At 41.0% G+C, this 20,066-nt stretch overlaps 1 protein-coding gene and 1 long non-coding RNA gene across 7 annotated transcripts in view; both read left to right on the top strand.

Moving 5' to 3' along the window:
* The window catches only part of LOC109702879 (melanoma-associated antigen 11-like), a 27,070-nt gene extending 8,522 nt beyond the window's left edge, over positions 1-18,548 (top strand). For 2 of the 6 annotated variants that reach the window (XM_074063906.1, XM_074063905.1), the window contains exons 2-5: positions 12,152-12,251; positions 14,670-14,902; positions 16,310-16,412; positions 16,819-18,548. In XM_074063906.1, coding sequence (XP_073920007.1) covers positions 16,882-17,829 — 948 coding nt within the window. In that variant the 5' untranslated portion in view covers positions 12,152-12,251; positions 14,670-14,902; positions 16,310-16,412; positions 16,819-16,881 and the 3' untranslated portion in view covers positions 17,830-18,548. The remainder of the gene's footprint in view (positions 1-12,151; positions 12,252-14,669; positions 14,903-16,309; positions 16,413-16,818) is intronic. The other 4 variants (XM_074063909.1, XM_074063908.1, XM_074063910.1 and 1 more) reach the window with 3 other exon arrangements.
* The window catches only part of LOC141419868 (uncharacterized), a 79,894-nt gene that overhangs the window by 7,019 nt on the left and 52,809 nt on the right, over positions 1-20,066 (top strand). The gene's annotated exons all lie outside the window — the stretch shown is intronic.

Raw genomic sequence — 20,066 nt, forward strand, 5'->3', positions numbered from 1 at the left:
TTCATTCCATGTGCCTGGATGTCCTCACAGCCAGGAGCTTCCTTTCCACAGGCCAGCCATCACAGCAAATGTTATAACACCAAAGGTGGAGCACCTGGACAGCCAGCTGTCCTTATGCCACCTAGCAGCCTCACATGGCATCCTCATTGTCTGCTTGGCAGATTCAGGGCAATCTTATACCAACAGCCCAATTTATCATCTGCTTTCCTCAAACACTCTGAAGCCAGCTGTGTCAGCTTGGGCCACCTAGAAACCAGAGCACACAAGGAGTTAACAGAGCCAAAGGTTTATTGGGTCCAACACCTACAGAAGCCACAAATAGGAAGAAGGTTTGGAAAGCAGGATGAGGCCAACATGAGAGTTATGACCAAGCTACTCAGGCAGAGCACAGATTGCCTATTGCAGGGAACTGTGCTAGGCCTGGATGGTAATGTGACGTTCTTCTAAAGCCTGGAACACAGTGGGCCATGCAGTTGATATTACTTGGATAAATGAATGCCCAGAATGGATGCCCTGGAGAGCAGGTGTCGGTTGAGCAGCACTGGGACTGGCCCAGCAGCTCTCTTGGCATAGGAATACTGAACTCTGCCCTGAAGCTACTTCTGGGAGGTACATTAGAAAACTGCCTGGCCACTGAAGAGGATATGCTTCTTAAGCATTTATTCAAGGGCATCTTGTGATCTGTTGGCATGGGCATGAGCACATCCTGCTGAGAGAGAGAGGATCTGAGGACATACCAGCAGGTCTACCTCAGACTCAAGTCAGCATATACTGTCCAGTAAGAGACTCCCTGGAGGCACACACGCACCTCCATGTTACAGGGCTGCTAAGGCAGCATCCAGGCAGATCTTTGAATCCCGGAGCCTGTTCCCATGCAGCAGGAAGTAGATAAATGGGAAGAAGAAGGAATTGCTAATTCTGGGCAAGGGAAGGGTCACAGAAAAGGAAGCATTCCAGCTGGGTTTTGAGGCCAAAAGGGTTTTGTTGGTTTTGAGATGGGAGAAGGTAGTTTGAGAGCGTCAGATACATCCTGGAGATGAAGTTTTGTGGCTAGAGCAAGGTGGTACTAGAGGAGGCTAGAAAACGGGATTTGGCCCATGTCATGATGACTGGTAAAGGAGTCTGGGCTGAACTGTGGTGCAATGGTGAGTGTCCTCACTTGGATCTCATTGTAAGTATTTGTACAGACAAACAGTTGGTTCTCTGTGAAAGAAACCAATGATTTGGTCCTTTGGCCTATCAGACATGTGATAAAGTTGTGTTCCCTTTGCTGGGCCAGGAGTGCTCGTTATGTCTATTCCCCTTTCTATATTCAGAAGGACAAATCCTCTTTAATGATGGCAATGTAGGAATGCATACCATAGGTGAGAACACAAAGGAAGTATGTACAATTTATCCTCCTCCAGAAGCTGACAGTTTTGTGACTAGTCCATGAGTACCACCATTGGCCATTGATGACTCTCATTCCTTACTTCTTTCTCTCATCCCTTTACTTTCTGATGTGAGCACCTCCTTTGTGCAGACATTGAAGTTTACGTGTTAGTTATATTTCTCATCGCAGTAACAAAATGACTGACAGAAACAATTTAAATGAAGAATGATTTATTTTAGCCCATGGTTTCAGAGGGTTCAGTCCATGGTTCCTTGACCCATGCTCTTGGTCACAACATCATAGCACCAGAAGCATGTGTCAGAGGACAGCTGTTTACCTCACAACTGACAGGAAGCAGAGAGATGGGAAGGGACTGGGAACCAGGTAAAACCTTTAAGGCATGCCTTTAGTAACCTACTTCCTTAAGCTAGGCCCCCACTTTCTGAGGTTTCTGCCATCTTCTAAAATAATGCCACCAGCTAGGGACAACATAAGAGTCTCTGAGGGACATGTCATATTCAAACCATAACAATTTATAAAGGTAAAGAAGACAAGGAAACGTCTTACAGGATACAGATAGGTAGCAAGTGTGATGGTCCTAAGAAAAACATAGCTCAAGGGTTCTGGAATATCTGTGGAGGAAGGCACAATTGCAAGCTGGGAATGGCAGGGTTGGGGCCATGGATCCCAGCATGTTAGAAGCCTAATCCAGATTATACTATATTCCTGTCGCTTCCCCAGAATATTGACTTCCCTATAGTAGTGTCTAGAGGGAATGTACCTGCAAGTGAGCCTTTACTGGAAACCTTTTACAGAGCGCAAGAATCTCTTTTTCTTACCTTCCCTACCCCTAGTACAAACCAGCAGTGAGAAATAGAGGGACAGCTGACAGTTTTTTAAGGAAAGGAAGTTTCTGGAAGAATAACCTGTTTGCTGTTTCCTGCGGCCTGTTGAAGCTGATGCCTTTGGTCGCAAAATTCAAGTTCATCTCTAATCTGTCTTGCCCCAATCCTGGCCTCCATGTACAATAAACATGCTTCTAAAAACCATGAGGGACTTGGTAGATGAGTGAAATAGGTCCTTCCTAGAATCACTGTGTGCTTCTTGGGGTATGAAAGGGAGTATGTCATAACTCTTATTTGAGCCCTAACCAGACACCATCCTCAGATATAATTATCTGAGAAGTGCTGAGGTGTCAGGAGAGGCCAGGATGCCTCTCACATGGAGATCAGGAGAACTTCAGAGGGATGCTGGCTCTGAGCAGTGCACTTAAGAATGGCAGAATTTTGGAGGGTGATGGTACAGGTGGCCATTACCAAGAAGATGGCTTTAGATGGGGAGGACAAAAGAGCAGAGGCTTAAAGGAAGAGTAGCTCAAGAGAAGGAATGGGGGGAAGAGAGCATATACATCTATCTCTTGGTCCTTGTGTCAACTGGGTGAGATAGATGCTGTTAGGTCCCTGTAACAGAGGAGTAAACTGAGAGCACAGAGGTCAAGAAACTTTGCTAAACTCATACAGTTGACCTGCAGGGGGAGCTGTGATTTAAGATGAGGCTTTCCTAAACCATAGTCCATGCAGCTGACAGCCAAGTTGGTTTCACAGGACAAGCACAAGAACCTTGTGTCAAGGCTGTTAGCCTGTTACCCTGAGTTATGCTCCTGCGTTGTGTTCTTGCCCAAGGCCCTTTGCTATGAACCTTCTTTCCTATCTGCATCCCAGTGCAATATGATTTAGGGACTTTGAATTGTGTCGCTTGTTTTAGCCTCTCTGTCTCCCTTCAGATTGCAGGAAGGACTGATACACTGGGCTCAAAAGAGTGTGCATTTCACAAAGTATACTTTAAGATGACATTCCACAGAGTCCCTCCCATTTACTCAACTGTGGCTGATGCTGTCTCAGTGCTAAACGAGGACAATTCAACAAGGAAATTAAAGGCATGTTGTGCTACACCACTGTCCAAAGGCATCAACCTTAAATTTTCATCTATATCCCCTGGGGGAACTGCCAAGCCAAACATATACATTTTATCCCCATGTCTGAGAGTTCCATGGATAGATTTGCCACAAAGACTTGGGGTGCCAGGGTTAGCATGAACAAGTGTGACACTTGCTTCTGCACATCTATATAGTTCAGAGCCATGTGACTTTAAAAACCGCATACATTATACTTTGCTGCCAATCCCTTACCTATCCATCTTCCTACTAGAATAGAATATGGGTGGGACAGGACTGGTGAGGGGACATTGAGGGTACATGTGTCATCAGCAGTTGACAAATCTGCCCTTCTGTTGTTCCTTTTATTTAAATTCTTTGATGTTGTTTAGTCTTGTCCCATCTTCTTCACTTCCTATTCTCTTCCTAGCAATAGTACTTTTCAGAGTACTTGCTTTAAAAAACTTTTATTATTTGACATTAATTTCATAGAACAATGATTTTCATTGTGGCATTTCATGTATCTATATAACATACTTTGATCAAGTTTGCCCCTGTTACTCTCATTTATCCCTGGGCTTTGTCCCCTTCCTCTATCCTTAGAGTATCCACAAAACCTACAGTTATATCCTCATCCAGTTTTGGAATCATGATTAAACTGGCTTCATAGCAGGTGTTTGGAAGTGGTACTTCTGTTTCTATGTTCTGGAATAGCTTGAGGAATATTGGTGTTCTTCTTTAAAGGGATGGTAGAGTTCGGCAGTGAATCTGTCTAGTCCTTGGCATTTCTTCATTGGAAGTCTTTATTACTGATCAAAACTCATTTCTAATTATTAATTAGTAGGTTGTTTATATCCTCTTTGTTCAGTTTTGGTACGTCATATGTGTTTAGAAATTTATTCATTTCATACATTTAAAAAATTTATTGGCATGTATTTTTCAAAATGTTCCCTAATGATCCTCTGGATATCAATGCTATCTGTTCTAATATCTGCTGTTTATCTCTAAATTTATTAATTTGGGTCTTTCTTTTTGTTATTTGATAAGGGTTTATCAATCTTGTTCATCTTTTCAAAAAACCAACTCTTTGTTTCATTGATCCTTTGTATTATTCTTTTAGTCTCTATTTCATTATTTTAGGCATGATATTTATTACTATTTTTCCATCTGCTAATTATGGGTTTCACTTATTCTTGCTTTTCTAAGACCTTGAGGTGCATCATTAGTGTATTTATTCAAGATCATGCTTTGATTTTATAATGTAGGTGTTCATAGTTAAAACTTCCATCTTAGACCATCCTTTGATTATTCCACAGGTTTTAGTAAATTGTATTTTCATTTTCATTTGATTCTATTTATTATTAAATTATCCCCAATTTCTTTCATGATCCAATGTTTATGAAAAAGTGTGTTGTTCAAGGACTGGGGGAGGGGTGGGTCAAGTGATTTAGCACTTTCCTAGCAAGCACAAGGCCCTGAGTTCAACCCTAGTACCACCAAAAATAAAAAACTGTATTGTTCAGGCTCCATGTGTTTGTATATTTTCTGTAGTTTCTCTTCTTAATGACTTGCTCCCTTTTCCTCTTCTGACTAATTTGCTTGAAATCTGTTTTGCCAGGTATAAGTATAGCTTCTCACGTTGCTTTCAGATTTCATTTGCTTGGAATATCATTTTCTACACTTTCTCTTTCAGTCTTTATGTGTATTTGTCAGTGATGTGAGTTTCTTGCAAACATGAAACAGATCTTGTTTTTTAATCCAATCCATAAGTTTGTATCTTTTAATTGGACAGTTCAGATGATTTAGGTTTAGGGTTATTATTATTATTATTATTTTTTTTTTCAGTATTACATTAGTCCAGAAAGTAATTTATTTTATTTTATTTTTTTTTTCATTTTTCTTTTATTATTCATATGTGCATACAAGGCTTGGTTTATTTCTCCCCCCTGCCCCCACCCCCTCCCTTACCACCCACTCCACCCCCTCCCGCTCCCCCCCTCAATACCCAGCAGAAACTATTTTGCCCTTATCTCTAATTTTGTTGTAGAGAGAGTATAAGCAATAATAGGAAGGAACAAGGGGTTTTGCTGGTTGAGATAAGGATAGCTATACAGGGCGTTGACTCACATTGATTTCCTGTGCGTGGGTGTTACCTTCTAGGTTAATTCTTTTTAATCTAACCTTTTCTCTAGTTCCTGGTCTCCTTTTCCTATTGGCCTCAGTTGCTTTAAGGTATCTGCTTTAGTTCTCTGCATTAAGGGCAACAAATGCTAGCTAGTTTTTTAGGTGTCTTACCTATCCTCACCCCTCCCTTGTGTGCTCTCGCTTTTATCATGTGCTTATAGTCCAATCCCCTTGTTGTGTTTGTTAGGGTTATTATTAAAAGGTAATTACTATTTTCTGGTTTTTGTTGTTATTGTTGTTTTCTGCTTGTTTTGAGAATTCTGTGTTGTTTTTCTTTAACACTTATTCCTCTTAGCTGTTTGCTTCTTTACTGAGGTAATGATGTTTGATTCTATCCTAATTCTCATTTGTTTGTCTATTCCTCTAGTAGGCTGTATTATTTCCTGAGCTCTCATGATTTTGTGTATCTTTCTTCCTCATTTGTTTGTAGGATTCTTTTCAGTATCTTCTGTAATGCTGGCCTAGTGGTCATTAATTTCTTTAGTTAATTATTATTTTTGAAAGACTTTCTTCTTTGATTTCACAGGATCACTTTTCTGGATGAAGTAATCTTGGTTAGCAGTTACTTTCTTTCATGGAGTTAAATACATCATTCCATGCTCTCCTGGCTTTTAAGATTTCTGCTGAGAAATCTGCTGTTATTCTGATGGATTTGCTTTTGTAAGTGACTTGGCATTGCTCTCTTGCAATTTTCAATATTTTTACTTCTGAGCACTTAGCATTTTATCAGTATTTGAGGTTCTGAGTGCCCCTCACAGATCTGGATTTCCACATCTTTTCTCAGATTTGGGAAATTTTCTATTATGATTTCACTGAAAAGCTTTTACTCTGAATTTTGACATCCTCTTCTATGCTAAAATTTCGTAAGTTTTGTCTCTTAATTGTGCTCTGTAAGATGAAATATTGTGGTAATAAATTCTTACTTCTTCTTTTATTATTATCTGCATGTAATCTATCAAATCTTTTTCTTCCTTCTGCTTGGTGTTCTCTAATGTTGAGGATTTCCACTGAAGTTTTCATTTGATTGAGCTTTTCGTTTCAAGTATTTCTGCTTTGAGTTTTTTCAGAATCTCCTTTTCTTTGCTGACCTTTTCTTGACAGAAAACATGAGCAATTATTTTGTTAAAACACAAAATGATTCCTTTAAGCCATTTCTTAAAAGTGTTACTAAGATCAGAACAATAACGAGACAGCTTTGTGGTTACAGACATAGAGAACCAGTTTCTACTTTTTATATCAATACACTAAATTTTGACCTTAGAAAATTCTTTAGGTGATTTAAAAATTATAGTCAACTTGATGGCACACATAAACTTTTCATAATTTTCATTTTTATATATTTTTAAGATCTGCTCAGCTGGGTGCCAGTGGCTCATCCTGTATACCTAGCTACATGAGAGGCAGAGATCAGGAGGATGGAAGTTTGAGGCCAGCCTGGGCAAAAAATATGAGACCCTATCTCAAAAGTACCCAACCCAAAAAAGGGCTGGTAGAGTGTCTCAAGTACTAGTGTGCTTGCCTAGGAAGTGTAAAGCTTTGAGTTCAAACCCCAGTAGTGCCCCCCCAAAAAAAGATCTACTGGTATAATTTACATAACTTTCCAAGACTTCTGTTTTCTTGTCTTAATCCTCTTTTTAATTTTGGAGTAATTCTTTAAGACAAGTTTACTTTTCAAAATCTTTTATCGTTTAAAAGTGTTTCCTTTTCCCTTTAATATTTTTTTTTTAAAAAAACATGTCCTCAAGATCTTCCTATATCTTTCCTATTTCCTGATTCTTTTGTTTCTTCTTTCTTTCTAATTTGCATTTTCAATAATATTATAAAACTTTGGATTTAGAAAAAAAATTGTTTCTTTTTCTCCATGAATGAAAATAGTCTTAATAGCCTTATATTTTAATGAAGATCCAGGAAGGAAATAAATCTTCAACTCTTTCTCTATAAAATAGCAATTTGCAAAACACATGTTAACAGGTTTACTTATTAAAGAGAGTTGAATACAAATTACTTAAGACAGAATGAAACTTATTAAGGTTACTGTCCACAAAATTCTTTTTTTCTTAGTCATATGTTGGACTCATTCATGAATGAATCCATTTAGTTAAACTTGGTTGTGAGAAGAACTTTGGAAAACTGGTTTTCTTAGCAGTGGCATCAGAAGAGATGGCAGAGAGAAAGGAGGGAGAGCAGAAGCCACAGCTCCTCTACATTAACTCTATAATAAGGATCATCCTAAAGATGTTCACATTCGTATACATACACGTGCATAATTATTTTAAATTAGTCATGTCACCAATGTAAATTTAAGAATACATAATTTAAGACCTCAAGAAAATGCAAAAAATTTAACGGCCACAAGTATGTTGGTCAATTATTTCTCAAAATTCCAGGAGCAGATTTGAATTGTGCCTGAAGCTGTTCTTTTAGTATTCATTTTGGGAGGCTTATCTTGATATCTGAAACAAGAGTCAATGCTAGGGAAATGGTTTGAGTCAGTCTCAGTTTCCAATAGGACTGTTACCACAGCCATCAGAAACCATTCATCAAATCAACCATATACAGAGCAATAGACATACACAAACTACACACAACGACACACCAAAACAATTGTATTAATTCAGAGTGCATTCTTAGACACTGTCGTTTGTTTCCTTTCTCTGTATTTCAGTAAACTAGACAGCTAGAATTCTCCTAAGGGGCAAGATAAACAGCACTTTTCATTCTTAAACAGTTCACAACAGCTATCTCCAATACAATTACACTGGTTTCTCTGTGTACTTTATATCCCTTCTTGGCAAATTGCTAGCACAAAGTTTTCAAATGCATCCAAATGCTCAGAAAAACCACCAAACAAAATATCCAAGTTTCCCTGTCACACAAATGACAAAAGCCTACCCCAAATGTCCTAGAAGAACCTCCAGACAAGGAGGAAAAGGAACGGGAGTGCCAGAGGTACACTGAGCAGGGAGAACACACCTAGATCAGACTTCAGGGCCCATATAATCCAGATGTTTGTTTCTCTACCCACCAGATTATGGTAACAAGCAGCTGGTGCTGGCTCAAGTAGAAAGAAAAGAAAGGAAGTCCATGGAAAAAAGTAATTCTAGCCACTGTAGGAAATCAATCTCATCTTTCCTCTCCATCCAGGGTTGAGGAGCTGCAAGTGGCTAGCACCTAATGGCTCATTTTCTTCTGGTGCAGTTCACCAAAGGTGAAACCAGAGCTCTGCACCCCAGGCCCAAACTCATAGGGTTCCACTTATTAGGTTTGACCACTCACCCTTATATATCAAATAAAGAGACATGGACATTATTTCCTGGCCTGGAGCACACAGTTGGAAGATGCAAAGTAAGCACATCATCCCACCTTCGACCATATTCCCAAGAATTCTTATCCAATCTTGTATTGTAATTCTTATTTCATTTGGCTGTTTGTATCATCTTTGAAGTTATTGACCTTTTTTAAAAAAGCAGACTTTTTAGCTCTGTGTGAGTCATTACATCTACTTTGATATCTTTGCATTCAATTATTGAAGAATTATGAAGTTTTGGAGGTATTCTGTTGTCTTGGTTTTTCATATTTCTTATGTTCCTACTTTGTGATTTATGTATGTTTTAAGATAGATATCTGCTCCACTGTTCAATGAGGGTTTTCTTAGTGAGTAGCTGTCTCTCACAGGTTAAATCCCCAATATGTCTAGGGAAGAAAACAAACTAAAATTACAAAAATATAGAAAAAAGCGCTATATAAAAATAGTAAAAATTTAATAACATTGGCTACACCTTTAATACTTATAGGAGAAAAGGGGCAAAATAACATGGGATAAGCTAAAAAGTTAAAACTTAATAAAGTAAAACAAATAATAAAGAAATTGAAAGGAGAGTGGAAAAGAAAATGAAAGGTAGGGAAAAAAGATGAAAATAAGGGATAAAGGTATGACACAATTAATGAGGGGAAAAAACCCCACAAATCAAATCCAAAACAAAAGTATCAAAAAATTTAAATAAACAAAGGTAAAACATCAAAAATTCCTCCTTGCTGGTGAAATTCAGATACATCTTGCTTCTTTCCCAGGCTTCTAGTTTGGAAGTTTGCCAGGTGTGTTGGGGAAGGACAGTGTGTCCTATTGTTTCTCAGAGGGCTCTGTATGGAGGCTGAGCCCTGCCCTGCCTTGCTCAATGAGGTGAGCTTAGAAATCACCATTGTGGTGCTGTATTCATACAAATGAGCTCTGTTTGCAGATGTGGGGGCACAGGTACAAAAGCCACCCAGGAACCATTTCACTGTTCCAGCTTGTAGAACACTCAGGTGGGTGCCCCCTTGTACCTGAAGTACTGTGTTCACTGCTTCCCATGGTGTGGCAAAGGCCCAAGCAGCAACAATGTGTCCTCTAAATGTCTAAATGTTTCTGGTCCTCTGTGTGTGGAGAAGCAAACAAAGCAATCTGGAGTGGGGACAGGGTGACAAGCCACAGGCACTGAGTGGCCCTGCCAGCCCCAGCCACACCAGTTTCTGTCCTAGCCCCTGAATAAGTCCACACAGAGCTGGTCTCACTCCTCTTCTCAGTGGACCAACCCTTTGAATGGAAGTTGCTTCGACTTCCCTCTGTAATGCAGACCATGCTTCCCACCACTTAGACTTGTGTACAGTGTCTCGTTTCCTGGGTCCACACTGACTCACGGTGAGGTTTCCCACTGATCAGTGAGGAGAGATGCCATTGGGTCTTGGAGATATAAAAATGCAGGGGGTTTGTATTTGCTGGGCAGTAAGGCCAGCTGGTAGGAGGACATCTCTTAAAATGGTTCCCTGTTCTGGCTCCTGTGATTAAGCTGAGAAGTTCTCCAGTACCAGCTTGCTGTGCAGATTGCACATCTCTTGGGTTAGACGGGTTTGTTCCTGCCCTTGTGGGGTGCACTAAGGCATTCATTCTCTCTTATTGAAACCAGAGTTGGAACCAAGACCCAAACTCCTGGGATTCCACATGCCAGGTTTAGCCACTTGCCTCTATATGCACATAATGAGATATGGTGAAAGGCAGAGAAAGGAGATTTATTCCATAGCTTGTGTCATGCTGTAGGAAGAGGCAGAGAAAGCACTCAGTCCATCTTCAGCCATCTTTGGGGTGCAGACATGAGCTATGGGTTTAAATACACTAAAAATGGGAGGCAGGTGAACAAAGTATGCATAGTTAAACGATCCCAGTTGCAGGTGTGGCCTGGCTGGTTATTATCTCAGTCCTTGTTCTGGGAGAGGTTCTGGTGTTATTATGTGGAGAGTGATCCATCCTGAGGAGGCTCTACTATTGGGGATAGTTCTGTCCCTTGTCATAATGATGGTATCAGTTATGTTTTCCCTGGATTGCAAAGTGATTTTCCAAGGTGATTGCAAAATGACTGCAAAGAGAATGACTTAGAGCAAAGACAGATACAAAATGGAGGAGAGATGCCATGCTTTTCTCCTGCTTTTAGTTAATTCTTGGGTCTGGGTAAGGAGTCCATGCTTTTCAGCAAAAGCAATTTGAACACCTCTTACATTTTGATTATAGCCTCACTGAGGGAGAGGTTCTCCTTTCCGTATTGCACTGGTGAGCACTCAGTGTTAGGGCTTTGCTTCTCTTCTAATTCTACATCAAATATTTCTGTGTTCCCCATGGTTGCTGACTATCTACTGTTACATTCTAGTGTCATTCCATGACACCCCTCCTCTCCCTTGAATCATGCAACTATTGTTTGGTTCCAGTCTTAGGGAGATGCAGGAAAGCACTGGGTGCTTTCAATCAGTTTAAAGTTATTTTTTGCCAAGTATAAAATTCGAGTTTGACAATTACTTAGTTTTCTTCTTAATGGAGTTTCCAAATTCTGTGTGTGTACTGAAGGTGGAACACATAGAGTATTGAGCTCAGTTCTATCCCCTTTCATTTTTCACCAGAATTCTGGCTCCTTGAGTCTCTAATATTTTATCTCCATCTTCAAGAAACTACCAAAAACTCTGTTGTCATCTCTTGTCTTAGCAGAGACTTTCAGTACAGGTCCTTACTCATTTCCCTTCTCACTTGCCTGATGACTAGAATCAGTACATATCCTGAAGGAAATGTGGCTGTGCAGTATTGTTGATGTCTTTCCTGGTTAACTCTGCATTGCTCCAGTGCCTTCACACAGGTGTTATAAAAATTTTACCTGGATTTCCTGGTTATTCTCAATGGAAGTATTAGTCTGGTCTTCTATAAGTTTTTTTAACTATCCACTAGTATTTGAAAATAGAATCTCCTTTTTATAAACTTTAGAAACTGATAAAGAGGGAGGAATTTTAAGAAATTCCTCTTCAGATTAAATCGTTGCTGCTTTTCACCTAAAAAGACTCTCTAAATGAGCAAATACGATAAAGACTGAGGGACACTGTGTAACATCATTAGCATAACTCTATTTTAGGGTAGAAAAAGGAAGGAAATATGTAATACCAGATTTAGTAGTTCTGACAACCAGGTTCTCATGGTCACTGCAAAGACAGAAATTGGTACTAACTTCTACATTTTTAGTCTGCGTGAATGAGTCACCACCGCCCTCTGGTCATTATATGGTGTACTACAGGGCTGCTACTCAACATTGTCTCCTACTGGGAGGTTACTTGCTCTAAAAATACAAATAATCACATGTGTTTTTTTCAAGGACTCAGAGTTTGGCACTGGCAATAAGTCAGGGAACAATATTGTTCTTTGGATGTAAACAGCTTTGTACTAATGGAAGAGGAAGTCTCTCAAGAGTAGAGGTGAGTCCACTGAGTATTATTCTTTCTGTCATAGTGTCAAAGACCCCCTCAACTATATATTCCACAGTTATGCAGACGTTTTTCAAAAGAAGTTTCTATTGTGATTTCTGCAAGGACCCACACCCTGGAGGCTCTTCAGAAAGGGCCACAGAAAAACTGAGAACTATATTCAGTTCTCACGTCCCACATTGCCATGAGACAGAGTTTGTATTTTAGTTCACTAGTCACCAGCTTCATATCCCTAGGCCACTCACTCACTTCTTTGTTCATAATTTTTCTCTAATCTAAAATCATCTCAGAAACCTTGGTTTTGTAAGGTCGTCAGAGGGATCAACTGTAGTAAGTGGAATAAAGTCACTGGTAAATTTCAAAGTTCAACATATTGATCAGGGGTCAGGGTGATCCCTGTTTCAATCCCTACAATACTTCTGGGTCTAAGAGTTGGAAGAGTTCAAAGCCCCTATATCATCCAACTCAGTGATGTTCTTTTCAATGTCCCCTATAGGGTGCCTTTCAGCTTCTGTGTGAAAAGCTCTTTCAAAGATGGTAGAGTTTACCTTTGTGTTTGTCTTGGAGCTCACACCCTGTATCTGTGAGAACTGGAACTTCTGAACCCCTGTGTATGAGCAAGGAAAAGCAATGAAGACTTTAGAATTCCAGACCTATGTAATGTATTTGGTTTTGCCTAGATTCAGATTTGGGAAATGTGGAGTCTCCTGTGGGATGTCTAGGCAGCTCTGAAAATGGACTTGGTTTAATCTACACCTCCTTCTCTAAGAACAAGGATTCCTGTAGAAAACCAAGTGACAGTCCATCTCCTTATAGGGTTTGTTTTGGGTCATATGCGCTTTTTCCTCTAAAGGTTAAAGTCACCTGTGATTCTTTATTAGGGCTGGGGCATCTAAAAATTTAAGCAGTTTTTCACCAGAATGGGGAAGAAGAAACGCTTAAGAAGCAGGAAAGAATGTTTAGCACTTGCACATAAGCTAACAACTAGTTTACTTGTTATTGTAGCAAAAAAATAGTCAAAGGATTTTTTTGAGACAGGTGTCACTATGTAGCCAAAGTTGGCCTCAAACTTGCTATCCTCCTACTTCAGTTTCCTGAGTACTGTGATTACAGGAATGAACCACCATGCCTGGCTAGCCGTGGGATCTTAAGTTATTTAGTCTTGTTACTTGAAAAAGTAAAATGCATAATTTACTTAACATTAGCCCTGTTCACCTCAAGTTACCAAGTGCTCCTTCATAATATCAGGCCTACAGAGAATTAGCAAAATACCTTTGCTATTTGCAAAAGGCTCCAACAACTGATTTCTGTAGGTCTTTTCTGGTTCTCAGATAGATCTTCAATTCTTGGTTTGTGTTGGGTTGCTGTAATGAGGTAATGTAAATTTGGTGAATTATTGTCTTACTACATTTTTCTATGCCCATAACACATAGACTGGGTGATTTATAATGCAAAGAAGTTTTTATGGCTCACAATTTTGGATTCTGGGAAATACAAAGGCATGGAGATAGCATCTGGCATGCTGTGTCATATCCTGGGAGAAGGTAGAAGGGTGATAGCAAGCTGGCAAGAGAGACCACTGAGGAAGCTGTTCATTAATTACAACCCACTCTTTGCAAGAAGAGTGCCTATGAGAATAGCAATAATCCATTCATGAATGTGGAACCTTCCTGACCTGTGCATCCTCCATTAGACCTCATCTTCCAATACTGTTGCATTAAAGAATTAAGCATTGAACACATGACCTTTGAGGTACATACTCAAAAAATAGCACTTATAAACAACAGAAGTTCTAGAGGTTGGAAATATGAGATCAGGATAGCAGCATGACCAAGCTCTGGTGAGAGTCCTCTTCGGTTTGCAATCTTATCTTCTTGCTGTCTTCTCATATGGCAGAAAGGATGAGCTAGCTCTGTGGCCTGTTCATAAGGTCACTAAATCCCATTAATGAGAGCCTGACCCTTATGACTTTTCCCAATGACTCCAATTCCCATACCATCACATTGGTGGTCAGGACTTTGTGGTATCAATGTGGTGGTGGAGACACAAACATTCAGTCCATAACAGATCACTTCCTGTGCATGCTTTTAGAAAGACTTAAGACTCATTCCAAGTCCACATAGTTTGGACTTCTTTTTCATTCTGGAGGCAAAGTAATAGCCTGGATGGTCTGGCAAACCTTCCCTTAGGTCTGGGACTCCGATGGCTCGTAAACTATTATTTAAAGTTAGAGTTCCAGTGTAATGTTCTGATTATTCAAACATTCCTGCTTGGAGAAGTCCAACATCTTATAGAGACAGTGCAATGAAAGAATTCCAACAAAAAGAACTTGCTGAATTGTGATTACAAGCAAAATAGCATTGTGAAGACAAAATGTACTGATAAGGGAACTTTATGTTTCTTTTCCAGCCTTTTCTTCCAGTGTTTCTCTTCTAATCTCTCTGCAGAAAGAAACATTTCAAGCCAGAACCAAGGAGAAATTATGACAAATTACCTTCTCAAAGTCCTGAACTCCCATCCCTTCCTCAGAAGGGACTCCTTTGTTCACAGAGACTCCAGTCAGTCTCCAGTCAGTTCTTTCCTAAGGGCAATTCTTACTGGATATTGGATCTGTACCTTCCCACGCACTGTGATCCATAAAGGTAAGTTGAGTAATGTGAATGTCATTCTTTAGTGTGTCTGAAAACTTTTTCTATCTCTGCATTATCAATTAATGTGATTGTATCTCACTTTTTGTAATGTTTAGTATGCTTACTAGCACACAAAGATTTTAGATTTGTTGCTAAATTGTTCTATCTGGATTATATATGCCTCCTTTATTCTGTGGAAAGCACCGTATTTTATATATACCATAAGTTCTCCTATTATCTAGCTAGGAAAATTGGGAGATAATAAATCCATCAACTCCTATATTATAGTTGGAAACAATAAAAGGTGGATGGACAAACATATTAGCCATGACCAGATCTTAGCTTCTTTGATACATTGCAGAGTAGCTCACAAGATTTTGAAATGCCTCCCAGAATTACTCTAAAATTCTCATAGCCAAATTCATTTTCATTATCTTTAATTATTTTGAAATTTTACCTCAGGGAAGTTTGCCCCTCCTGTCAGTTTAGAGAAGCCTCATGCAAGGTGTCCCAAAACACAGGGACAATAGGTGTGCTGTAGGACTTCACTTTGCTAGAGAAACCTTTTATTCTTTTTGCCCCTTAACCCTTTCAAGGAGTCTTCCAGGTTTTAACATCTCAGAAAGGAAGGCTGATACAGATAGCCACTTTAAGTCTTCCTGTTCCTGTAACTTAGCCTCTAAAAGGAGAGGAGGTTGGGGGGTTGCTAGCTGCTGCTTGGCTTTTTTAGTTTTTACTTTCTTGTTTTAATGTCTGAGTTTGGCTCTTTTTCTTTTTTGAACACAGGGCCTACATCTTAAGCCACTCCACCAGCCCATTTTTGTGATGGGTTCTTTTGAGATAGGGTCTTACAGACCTATTTGCCCAAACTGCCTTTGAACCATGATCCTCCTGATCTCTGCCTCCTGAGTAGCTAGGATTACAAGTGTGAGCCACACACAGGCACCTGGCTTGGCTTTTTAAATATATGCTTAATATATATTAAAAATAATATAATGTCCTCTCTGTTTTGTCAACCCTGCTTCACCCATATGGCTAACTACTACCTAATAGTATGAGTAGTGTGGCCTCTGGTCAATAGAACATTGAGGTAGGTACAAGAAGACCCCTGATCTAAGATTTTGGAAACCTTCCTTCCTGACTGCCCAAGATGGCTCTGTGCAGGAATGTGGGGAAGAGATTCCACCCCTGACTTCTGTTCAGGGTTAGGATGAGGGTCAGGGAGATGGTGGCCCTGGCCTTCAATATGGATGTGAAGGTCAGAAGAGGGGAAGGGCCCAGGCCTCGTGAGGAGTAAATATGAATACCTTGAGGACACTCCAGACAAAAGAGGACCCCCGAACCCTGCTACTTCTGTTAGCCTTGGGAAACCCCTGCAGGGGTGTCTAGACAAGCTGTATCCTGTCTTCTGTTTCCCAGGTGTCATAGGGGTGAGAGCTTGGAGTGAGGTAACTCATCAGGACATCAGAGGAAACCAAGCCGATCAGCAGAGGGAGGTTTCCAGGATCTGTCAGGAGTCAAGGTAAGGAGAGAGGGAATCTCTTCATCAAGCACACATGACCCCAGTCACCTACCTGTCCATTCCATCAGCTATGGTCTGAGGCAGTGTCCTCATATCACAGAGTATATGAGGTGTAGGCAGGATCAGGAGTCAACGTAACATGTAAAACCTGTATGTTTACGAAGGGCCCCACCCACACCACAATATAGGGGATCCCACAATGTCTGGCCCCACAGGCCATACTGGAAGCCTCAGGGCCTCAAGCTCTCTAAACTATGTGTACCCTGAAGAGCCATCTTACTTCATTCCCCAGGCCCTCACGGGATAGGCCCATTAGGAACATAGGAGCCTAAAGAGAAGACCTGTAATAGCTGACAAGGATGTAGTTCTTAGCTGAGGTCATTCGCTTGCTCACTCTCTCCCCCAGGTCTGTGAGTCCACATCAGCGAGCTCCTGTCTACCCTCCTGCCTGCTGTTCCCCAGGAAATTCATGATGCCAAATAGTCAGAAGAGCCAACAATCCAAGCTGGAGGGAAGTGCTCAGGCCCAAAGAGAGGCACGGGACCTAGCGGATATGCAGGTCCCCATGGCTGAGCAGGAGGCAGAAACTGCCACCACCTCTTCCACCTCCACTAGTCTCATACTGTCTACCCCAAGGGAGATGCCTGCTGGTGGGATACCGCATGACCCCCAGAGTCCTCAGAGAGCCTCCTCCCCACCCATTGCCTTGGTGTCCACTATAGGGAGCCAATTCAATCAGGGTTCCAGAAGCCAAGGAGGGGAACGGCTGTACCCCCGGCGCAATCTGGTAGGCCCTATGTCCTTGTTGCGAGATGCAGTGTCCTTGGTGCCATTTCTGCTCCTTAAGTATCGAATGAAGGAGCTGGTCACTGAGGCAGAAATGCTGAATCGTGTCATCAGAAGTCACCAGGATTACTTCCCTGTGATCTTCAGCAGAGCCTATGAATGCATGCAGCTGGTCTTTGGCATTGATGTGAAGGAAGTGGACCCCATCAACCACTCCTATATCCTTGTCACTGCCGCAGGGCTCACATATGATGGTATAATGAGTGATGTCCAAGGCATGCCCAAGACGGGCCTGCTGATAATCATCCTTTGCATCATCTTCATGGAGGGTAACCGGGCCTCTGAGGAGGCCATGTGGGAAATGCTAAGTGTGATGGGAGTGTGTGCTGGGACAGTGCATCATCTCTATGGCAATCCCAGGAGGCTGGTCACTGAGGATTTTGTGCAGGAACAGTACCTTGAGTACCGCCAAGTACCCAACAGTAATCCTGCTCGCTATGAGTTCCTATGGGGCCCAAGGGCCCATGCTGAAACCAGTAAGATGAAAATTCTGGAACACTGGGCCCTGTTCAGTGAGGGTGATCCCAGGTCATTCCCATCCCTGTATGAACGGGCTTTGAGAGATGAATAAGAGGCCTGAGCATAGGGACCAGGCGACATTGTGCTATGACCAGTGCCACATTCATTGGCTTCTCCTGCCTCATGTGAAATGAGGCCCATTTTTCACTTTGTGTCTAATGAGAGAAGTCAGTCTTCTCAGTAGTGGGGCCCCAGGTAGGTTGAGGTCAAGCACAAGATCAACATTGTTCCTTCCTATTGTATTTGTGTGACTTCTTTGTTTTCCTTGGAATTTGTCTGATGTCCCTTTCAATGGAAGGTTTATTTAGCTTCAGAATGGAAAGTTATGAATGACAGTAGTCATGCACAGTTTTTGTTGTTAATATAAGAGTAAGTCTTGCTAATTTTTCAACTAATTGGAAAACCCATGTAGTTTTGTGACCTGGAACAGGATAACATGGCACCGGTATAGATATTTCCTTGGACATGGGAAAGGACTCAGCAATAAAACAGATGGTATAAAGAGTGAGTGAAAGAAAAACAAAGAGCTTGTGAAATTAATAAGTTGGTTCTTTCTTCCCTTATTCTTTTGTCTTTCTCTGTGATATTTTAAAAATATATATGCTGACCTGAGTTTTCTGGCTATTTGAGAATACAGGTGAAATTACATCTGAATAAATAAGTTCCTCCACTCACTGTCTCATTTATTGTTCAAAACTCCATTGACCATTGGAACTCCATTGAACAAAGATGTTAGGCTTTTGACTAATACCCCTCTCTCATCAATAGATAGGTTATTCAGAGAAAAATATTGACAGAATATTCTATCCAAGAGCTACAGCGTACACATTCTTCTCCATAGCCCATGGAACTTTCTCAAAAATAAATAACATTATCAGCAATAAAGAAAGTTTTTAACAAAATTGAAAAAATACAAAATTTCCTTTATTATATGAAGTCATAATGCAAAAAATTAGACCTCAATTGTAAAAGAAAGTGCAGATATATATGAACACGTGAAGACTGAAAAATGCCCTTTTGAATGTTCATTGAGTCATTGAACAAATAAGATAAGAAATTAAGAAATTCCTAGAATCAAATGCAGATGAAAACATAACATACCATAACCTTTGGTTACAGTAAAGGCAGTTCTAAAAAGTAAGTTTACAGCTATAAGCATCTATATACAAATACCAGAGAGATGTACCTCAAAGTCTTAGAAAAACAAGAAGTCAAATCCAAAATTAGTAAATGGAAATAAATAATAAAGATCAGGGCAGAGGGCTGTTGGAGTGGCTCCAGTGGTAGAGTGTCTGTCTAGTAAGCATGAGGCCCTGACTTCCCAGTGGGCAGCTTGCTTTTCCCCAGGAGCATAGTCCAAGCTGCCTGGCCAAGCTGCACTGCTGGACCATGCCGCACCACCTGGCTGCATTGTGCTGCCCCTCCCTCCCCTCTTGCTGAGAGAGAGATCCATGCTTCCATGGCCTTCAGTGTTCCTGAAAATGCTCACACCAGGGTCAAGGTCCAAATGTATGCCCTAAGCTTGCCCCTGGGACCTACTGCTTCTCTTGGGGAACCAAAAGAGTTGCTCTCTGTCTCTCTTCCTCCTCTCTCTTGCTCCATCCCTCCAGACCTGGGAGGCAAGGGCAGCTGTTCCAGGACAGAGAAAAGGTTGTGGGATGCCTGCAGCCTCACTACACAGTTCCCTCTCTCTCAGGGAAAGTCTTCTTGTGCCACAATGGTGAAACAGCTCCCTCTGTCGGTCCTCTGAGGCAGGGCAGCCAAATGAAGGCTGTGCTGGTAGCACAGCACTTCCCCCGCCCTTAGCTGTCTCCTTGCAGTTCCCCTACCCCTGCCACTGCCAGGCACCTCTCCTCGTTCAAGTAAATGACCCTGATAAAGGCCGATCCCACTTCAGTTTGCTCTGGGCATCCTTTAGCACTCTGGACTCTGACTCCAGCAATTTTACCTCAAAACCACTCGTGCAGGAGCAGAAACATGACTCCTGGAAGAAGTCAGACATAAGGAAGGGTGCCCATAGCTAAGTCAATTTTGGAGATTTCCAGATTTAGAAAACTTCCATATGCATCCAAACTGGGGAAGCCCTGAGAATCTCTGGGAGTTCCAAACCCCAGGAAAACCCTATGTTTCCCTTTATCTCTCTATGGGGAAAGTTTATAACCTGACAACCAGAGATAAAAATACTTAAGGTGCCTTAATGTCCATGACTAGCTTCTATGAGCAATAACATCTATCTCTCAGGGGGAAATGTCTTTTATTCCTTTAACAGATTGCTATTTTGGGTCTATA

The sequence above is a fragment of the Castor canadensis genome, chromosome X (assembly GCF_047511655.1).
Source record: "Castor canadensis chromosome X, mCasCan1.hap1v2, whole genome shotgun sequence".
Classification (NCBI taxonomy): domain Eukaryota; kingdom Metazoa; phylum Chordata; class Mammalia; order Rodentia; family Castoridae; genus Castor; species Castor canadensis.